This window comes from Nannospalax galili, unplaced genomic scaffold, assembly GCF_000622305.1.
Source record: "Nannospalax galili isolate Female #2095 unplaced genomic scaffold, S.galili_v1.0 scaffold1065, whole genome shotgun sequence".
Taxonomy (NCBI): domain Eukaryota; kingdom Metazoa; phylum Chordata; class Mammalia; order Rodentia; family Spalacidae; genus Nannospalax; species Nannospalax galili.
This window is the reverse complement of record NW_008353600.1, coordinates 242,312-251,292: the sequence shown is the minus strand read 5'-3', so window position 1 is coordinate 251,292 and position 8,981 is coordinate 242,312. Positions and strand designations below refer to the sequence as shown.

Below are 8,981 nucleotides of genomic sequence, written 5' to 3'. Positions count from 1 at the left end.
TTTTTTTTTTTGTTCTTCCACAGTGATTTTCATAGTGACAAAGAACATTGTAGATGTTCAATGTAAAACTTGTGGAGGGCTAGGGATGTGGCTCAGTTGATAGAGTGCTTGCCTAGCATACCTGAAACCCTGGATTCGAATCCCAGATCTACATAAATTGGGCCTGGTGGTGGATGCCTGCAGTCCTAGCACTGGAAAGAGTGAAAGCAAGATGATCAGGAGTTCAGAGTCGTTCTTAGCTACATAGTTAGGTCCAGGCCAGTCTGAGTTGCATGAGACTCTCTCAAAAAAGAAATAAATATATAAAATAAATAAATAAAACTTGTGAGTTAAATTTAATATATTTTTTATAGAAATGAATAAGGAATAATAGATATTTAGGCCTTTGCTTTCATGTCTTTTAGTCTTACTGCCATTATCCATTATTATAGGTACTCATGTCTATCAGATACTGTGTTATGTATTTTACAGTTAAGGAAAATAGAACTTATACTACCTTATTCAGTTTATAAAGTTACCGTAAAATCAGTTTCTTCCAGGTTTGTTATTTGATAGAACGGCAAACCTTCTTCCATGCCTTGTACATTGTTGCTTAATTAATGATGCTTGATGCTTGCAAATAAGTGGTAGTTTTGAAATTGAGTATACTTAAGAATATACATAGTAATTAATTTCATACCAAACTACTAAAATGTTACCATGAAAGTATGTATATGTCTCCCATTTTTAAGAGTGAATTTATATATTTTTCTAACCTCATAGTATAAGGGAGGTATATAGGTAATTTTATGGTTTTGGTTGACTTGTTTCATATCTTTATCACTAAGGCATTTGGTATTTTGTTAGAGGATGCAAAGCAACAACCACAACCATGAGTGACTTCATGTCATTATAAGGCTAATAGTAATTATGTTTTAAAAACTGTCTCCTTTGTATACTCAGGTGGTTAAGAGAAACTGTTAAAAGCATATGCAACTTTATTATAGTTACTTGCCCTTCTGACTAAAAAGGGAAGCAGGGCTAGAAGAATTGATAGTAACTCTGGTTTTGAAGCTTAGAGCCAGGTCGTATTTCTGCATTGCTAAGGGCTTCCTCAACTGCCTTGAAACCCTTAGTTAATAACCATTATTTTCAGCATTATTCAGTTTGCTGCTGTCCTCACTGACGGTGATTTGTTGAGCAAATAAGGAAGTAAATAGTGCAGGTTTTTGATTGCTCTCCTACTGAAAACATAGTGGAAAAGTTAGGTGTTGTAGCATCTTTTATAAAACTTATCATGCAGCAAACAAAACCTTTAGTGTATTTAGTGTACTCATTATGATGATCTTCCATAGAATGTTGAGTAGTGTGTGACAGTAAGATAGCTTTGCTTTGCAAAGCAGTCATTAAGTATGGTGTTAGTTGGAAGTTTGTCACAGACATCTTTTTTCAGATTGAGTAAATTTCTATTTCTAGTTTGTGTATTTTCTCAAATTTTTTCTATTATCTTTTGAGATGATAAAAAGATTGGCTTTTTTTCAACTGCACATATCTTAAACTGATTTTCATTTTTAACTTATCTTTGCATCACTATGAAGAACTCTACTTGATATTCTTTTTAGGTCTACTTAAATTTGATTTGCTAAATCCATTGAGCATCCTTATGTTTATTTGAGCAGTTTGGATATTGGCCTGCAGTTTTGTTGTAACAGGCATACCTTGTTCTGGTGTGGAGGTACTTCTGGCGTTATACAATGAGGTGAGAATTAGTCCCTCGTTAGTTTTCTGAAAATGTTTATACAGAATTAGTAGTACCATTGTAGAATTTAAAAATGATGGCAGGTTAGCAGAAGTTACCTTTGTGGTGACTTTTTAAACATTAAACTGAGTTTTATTAAAAGATAAAGGGCTATGTATATTCTGTGTTTCTTGAGTGAGCATTAGTTTTTGTCTTTTGAGGAATACTCACATTTTATCTAAATTGATAAATTTATCAACATAAAGTTATTCAGAGTGTTTTCTTGTTTTCCTTTTTGTATCTTTATGCCATGGCTTTATATGGCTTTTTTTTCTTCTCCTTAATTAATTGTTTTTCCTTTTCCCACCACTCCTCTCCAGAGTCTCTTCATGAAGCATTGATTGGCCTAGCCTATAACTTGTTCTGTAGCCTAGGCTGGCCTCAAAACTTTTTGCTTCTGCCTCCCTGGTGCTGGAATTTGAGCTATGTATCACCATACTCACCTTCTAGGTTTTGTTTTGTTTTGTTTTGTTTTGTTAGCTTGCTTATTTGTTTGTTTGTTTTTCCTAGTTTATTTTTGTTTTTATTTTATGTGTATGAGTGTATTGCCTGCGTGTATGTAAGTGCATCCATGTCGTGCAGTGCCCACGGAAGTCAGAAGAGGGTGTTGGATGCCCTGGAATTAAGGACAGTTGTTAGCTGCCGTGTGGGTGGTAGACATTGGAACCAGGTCCTCTGCAAGAGCAGCCAGTGCTTTTAACCACTGAACCATCTCTCTAGCCCCCCTTTCCTAGTTTCTTAACATGAATGTTGAAGCCACGGGTTTGATATCCTTTAATGTAGGCATTTTATGTTAAAGTTTTCCTTTTTTGCTTTCATTGTATCTCACAATTTTGTTAGATTGTGTTTTCATTTTTGTTCAATTTATACTTAAGTATCAAGAGCCTTCTGTCTTTCTTTCTAGCTGCCTTTCCTTTTTCCTTTGTATTCAGTCTTAGAGCTGAAGTATCTAGCACAAGGCTGAGGCTGAGTGATAGGGTATATCCTGGTGTAGTTCATACACCCAAGAACAAGTCCTTTCATCATCACCTCAAAAAAGAGCAGAAGAACATTACCTGTTCCTGATGAAGAAATGTCTACAGAAACTATAGTTACCATCATATATACTATTCTGTGTTATATTTGATTTGGAGTTTTAGTGTGTGAAATCACAGTGATTAGTTTTCTGATTTTAAGCTAACTTCTCATTTTCCTGATCTATTTTGTCTTGTATTTCTTTTGATCTATTTTAGATTTAGATTGATTAATGTTTATCTAGCATCCTTTCAGCTATTTTTATTAAAAAGATCATATAATTTTCCTTCCTTTCTTTATGATTTAGTATCCTTTAATTTCATATAATGAAATCAGAAGTTAATTGTTCCTTCTTGGGTGTTAAGATTTGAATTATTTCTTTGCTGATTACCTGAAAAAATTTACCAGTTCAGAAACTTGTACTCCAAATTTACTTGATAAGTTTTCACCTATTAGACTTTTTATGTATGAAGTGTAGTACTAATCAGGGTTGTTTGGTTTATATCGTTTTTAAAAATTGCCCATTACATGTAAATTTTAAAACTTATAGATATTAACATGTACTTAATATCTTATTAACTATTTACTGTTTACAGGATTTCCTAGGATATTTTTTTCCTTTTTTTATATTGGTTAGTTATCAATTACCTTTTATTTTTTAAATATTTTTATTTTATGTTTTTGTATGTATCGCCTGCACGTATGTAAGTGCACCCATGTTGTGCAGTGCCCATGGAGATCAGAAGGTGGCACAGGATCCCCTGGAACTGGATTTACCAATTGTTATTAGCTGTCATGTAGGTGCTGGGAACTGAACTTGGGTCCTCTGCAAGAGCAGCCAGTGCTCTTGACTGCTGAGCCATCTCTTCAGCCCTTGTTGTGAATTCTTTTTTTTTTTGAGACAGGGTTTCCTGGTAGCCCCAGCTGGCCTGGAACTCACAGAGATCTGCCTGCCTCTGCCTCCCAAGTGCTGGAATTGAAGGTGTATGCACCGTGCCCAGCATCCTGTTGTGAATTCTTTACCCATCACTGTCACCAGAAATTTATTTAGTTTGCTAGGCTTTTGTGAACTAACTTTTGGCTTGTTGATCTTCTTTGTTATTTTCTGTGCTCTGTTTACCATTACCTCTTTCAGTCTTTGGGATTAATTTTCTATTTCTATAACATCTTCTTGAGGTGAATGCTTAGCTAGTTAATCTTTAGATTTTGAAATTTTTCTCACCTGCATTAGGGAAATAAAATTACATCTATATACATTTTTTTTCCAGTTCACTGTGTTTTCATTATGGAATGAAATGGCTCTTGTGTAAACTCTAGTCTTTTTAAAAATATTTTATTATTTTTATTGTATGTGTATGAGTGTATTGCCTGCATGTAAGTGAGTGCACCCATGTCATGTAATGCCGTGGAGGTCAGAAGAGGGCTTCAGATTTCACTGGAACTGGGGTTAAGGACAGTTCATAACTGCCATGTGGGTGCTGGGAATTGAACCCGGTCCTTTGCAAGAGCAGTCAGTGCTCTTAACTGCTGAGCCATCTCTCTAGCCTGTAAGCTCCAGTCTTATAGAAATGTATCTTAATTATAAATATGGAAAACTTTCTAGTTATTTTTTTTGTTCCTGATTCTAGTGGAATTGCACATTTGCTGCATGATTTCCAGTTCTTTTCAGAGTTAGTGAGTTTTGCTGTATGGCCAGGTTTGTTCAGTTTTTATGAAAATACGTACTTGAGTGGCATATAGGTTTTTAGTTATTGATCAGTGTTCTATATATGTACAGGAGGTCAAGTGTGTTGATCACTTTCCAAAAATTGTTTATCAGTGGTTTCTGTTTGATTCAGTCACTGAGAAATGTGTATCTTAATACATTCTATTTAATTTTGTATTGTATGTTTGCTTTTTTCCCTATATTTTATTGCCATGTTTTTAGTTACATATTTTAAATCTCTTATTTAAATTTTACTATGAATTTCTTACCCATTTTCATTTAGTATTTGCATGGTATGTTTTCAATTTAAATTTTTAAAATTTATTTATTGACTTAACTTTTTATAAGATTCTTATCTAGCCAGGCTAGCCTGCATCTTGCTGTGTAGCTGGGGATGACTTTGAACTTCTGATCCCCTTGCCTCTACTTCCCAAGTGCTAAGATAATGGGTATATGCTACCATGCCCAATTTTATGTGATGCTGGGGATTGAAGCCAGGGGGCTTTGTGTACGTTAAAAGCACTCTCAACTAAGCTATGATACCCAGTCCCCTCTCAGTGTTTTAATTTCAGCCTTTTAAAAACCTTTTTATTTTTATGTGTATGAGTGTTTTGCCTACATGTATGTTTGTAGATAGGTGCACCGTGTGCATGCACTGCCCACAGAGGTTAGAAGAAGATGTGAGATCCCCCTGGAACTGTAGTTTTGGACAGTTGTAAGCCAGCTTGTGAGTGCTACGAACTGAATCCAGGTCCTCTGCAAGAGCAGCCAGTAAGCAGCCAGTGCTTTTAACCTCTGAACCATCTCTCCAGCCCCTAGTTTCAATCATTTTTTATCCTGTTTTAAAGAAGTAACTCTTATTAATTTTATTTCATTTTTATTAATTCATTTTGTGTGTGATATGTATATGCATATTTGTGCATATGCTTTATTAAAAAAATTACAACAAGGTCTGGAGAGATGGCTCAGTGGTTAAGGACACTGGCTGTTCTTGCAGAAGACCCAGGTGGATCCAACAGCCTCTTCTGTCCTCTGAGGGCATTGCACAACATGGGTACACTTACCTACATGCAGGCAATACACACATACATATAAAATAAAAATAAAATAAATAAATAAAAATAAAAATAATAAGCACATAATACAATTGGTCAATACCTTCATTGTCTTCCAATGCAAGGATTGTCAGTGGACCTTCAGTTTTACATGTTCACCTTCATAACTCATACATACTCATTTTCATTTATGATGATGCAAAGCCCCTGTAAATATTACTTTATTTTATACAGTGTTCTTGAATTTTACCCAAATCTTTATTGATTTTCTTTCTTCACTGTTTTACATGTGTGTCTCAACATTTTTTTATTATTATTAATTTTTATTTTATGTGTATGAGTCATGGAAAATCCTCATATTGAAATCAGGGTCAAAGGACAGAATTCATAAAAGAGTGGGCTACATATCACCTGTTTGGGCACATAAAAAAGAAACTCTAGTAAGAAAATGTTACAGCATGACATAACAAGAAGTCCAAAGGTGAGGTGGCTTTCCTGCTTGGATGATTTAGTGATCTCATTTCTCTCTGTGTGTTGTGTCATCATTACTGAATTGACAGCCATATCTCTACAAAATGGCTTTAGCAGTTTTGTACATTGCATATGAATATGAAAAATGTGTCCAGAGTAATAAAAGTATAAATTTTGCTTCTCTTTATGTCTGTTTAAAAGCAAGGAAACATTGTTTAGAAAGCCTTCAAAATTCCTCTTGTTTTGTTATCCAGAATTGGATTTTCTTTCATTCGTAAACTTTTTTGAGAGATATGGGTATAGGGCATGATAATGCTTTAGAATAGAGTGGGTATGTGTGTGAAGTTCAGTCTCCATATAGTTATAGTGACCAGTATAGCAATTTCTCTAAGATATATGTGAAAATTTATTAATTTATTGAATTCAGAAGAAAAGCAAAGTGGAGTTGGAATCCCAGCTCCAATTAGGATTGTTTTTAGAATTAAATGAGTTAAGACAAAGCAGACTTTAATATTTGGCAAGTATTCAATAAATACAGTTCTGTTGTGGTTGTTGGTGTTTTTATCTCTGTATAGTTTTGTACCCAGAAACAAAAACTATATAATAGTGGAATTTTTATTTTAATGGGTTTTATTTTTTTCTGAGGTGTACTATAAAGTGCCTAGACCAAAGCTGTTGACATTCCTGTTCCCTTCTTTAGTTTTCTTGTATTCTAGTAACAAAATATGTGGACAATAAATATTCTTTGTTAGAAGAGATTGTAATTCAGGAATCTATTCATTATAACAGGTAAAGATTTAAAAAGTGCTAGTTAAAATAGAGAGTGTTGGTAAGAGATCACCAGAAAGCAGATTTGGAGAATTATCTCCAAAGCTTTAATTATTCCTCCTTTTCCCATTTGTATTTATACTGGTGCTAGAAGTGGTGTTTTACAAAGATGTATATGACTTGTTTCAGTGAAAAAGAACATATATTCAGAGTAGTCCTATATTATTTTCTGCTGCTCTTGTTTTACAGCCTTAGATTGTTGTCTTCCTTTTGCTTCCTTGCCCTTTCCTTCTTTTAGGGTCTTTATTAAAGTCACATACTTGTCCATTGAGTGCAGTATTGACTTTGTAGGTAATAGATTCAGTAGTAATGGGAATATAAGCTTAATAATGTAAGCTGTCCTGATGCAATTTGTTTATGTGGTTGTGTCAACTAATAATTCAGTATTTCTATTTGAGTAGCATAATGGGACATTGAAGAGCTGACTGATAGATAATTCTTACTATTTTTCGATATTTACAGATGGCTTGTTCAATCAGTATATCAGTCAGCAGGAATATAAGCCACGATGGAGTCAAATCATTCCTAAAAGCACCAAAGGTGAGTCGTATCTTTTAGATGGTGCTGCTTTTTCTTTAGTATCTTCAGTTTTCAGTAGCTAGCTCAAGTATCATAGTACTCTGTCAATAAAGAATAGGTATTTAAAATAAAGTATAGGGTCTCTAACCAGATGACAGAGTAGGTTTTTATATATAATTTTTCTTCTGTGGCTAGGGGTTAGACCCAGGTCCTTGTGCATTTTTGGTAAGCACTCTATCAGTGAGCTAAATTACTATATTAAAAGTACTTTTAAAATTCTTGTTTCTCTACTATGACAAAAAATTGAGCTGGTTTTCTTTCTTTTTTATTTACGCAGAATATTATAAACTGCTTTCATAGTGATACTGTGTACAGTTAGAGGCTGTGTTACTATGCCATACATGTGTTCCTGAAAATCATCTAAGTTCTACAGAATTGCTCACTACATACAATATGACCTTTGAGAATAATAGAGGGCCAGAGATGCTAAGTCTATGCACTTTATAAGTAGATATTAATAAAAGTTGGTATAATAATGCTAATAAAGCTGGGTGTGGTGGTGCATGCCTTTAATCTCAGCACTTGGGCGGTAGAGGCAGGCAGATCTCTGAGTTCTAAGCCAGCCTGGTCTACATAGGGAGTTCTAGGCCAGCTGGGGCTCCAGGGAGACCCTGTCTTAAAAAACTAAACATAGTGTAGTTGACTCGTGAAAGGCATTTGTAATATTTAGTACCACAGTGAATTGGTGTCTTAGTCATTGGATTTTACACTTCCTTCTTTGAGTTATAGATCCTAAAAGGCATTCATTTCTAATGGGGACTATTTTTTATGAAAACTTAAAGTCAGATTCAGATCTTACTCTTCTTCATCAGTCCATTATTTTCATATGGAGAATTTTTGTCACTTTATCATATACATTCATTGTTTTGACAGAGAGTATAGTAGTAAATATAGCAATGTTTTAATGCACATACTTAAAGGAAGGTAGTTCTCTGGGTATTCAGCTTTTGTTCTTGTGATCTTCATGTAGTTCCAAGACTTTCTCTTTAATGTCACATATTTGTCCATTGAGTGAGAAAGCTTTCATCACATTAGACATTAATATGTGTAGAAAAATTCCTTTTGAATTTATGTAACTTCTTTTATATTAATATTCTCCTATCTTTATCAGCCATATATGAGGTAATTTTCTTCAAAGATACATATATTTACAACAAATAGATTAAATACATAAAACACAAATGCTGAAAATTAATATTGTAGTGTTTTTTAATTTAGTCTTGAATACCGATAGGTAGGAGGGAAGAAGAAAAGGGAAAGTCCTCAGTGATAATGAGCTGCAAAGTCTAAAGGATACTCAACTATGAGAAAGGAGAAAGGATTTACAGGGACCTTGTGAATGAATACCGTCTAGATGGGAAGATTTAGCTTTATCTCTTATTTCTTTATGTCGCATTCATATATTTAATAGTGACATTTTGGTCAGTAGTGGTGATCTCATGAGTTTATAATTGAGCTGAAAAATTTCCATTATGGGGGCTGGAGAGATGGCTCAGCGGTTAAGAACATTAGCTGTTCTTGCCAAAGACCCGGGTTCGAATCCCAGCACTCA

General features: G+C 34.2%; 1 protein-coding gene across 12 annotated transcripts in view; it reads left to right on the top strand.

The window, feature by feature from the left end:
• Positions 1–8,981, top strand: part of Mkln1 (muskelin 1) — a 377,131-nt gene that overhangs the window by 273,237 nt on the left and 94,913 nt on the right. For all 12 annotated transcript variants that reach the window (XM_029554914.1, XM_029554911.1, XM_029554909.1 and 9 more), the window contains one exon: positions 7,313–7,390. In XM_029554914.1, coding sequence (XP_029410774.1) covers positions 7,313–7,390 — 78 coding nt within the window. The remainder of the gene's footprint in view (positions 1–7,312; positions 7,391–8,981) is intronic.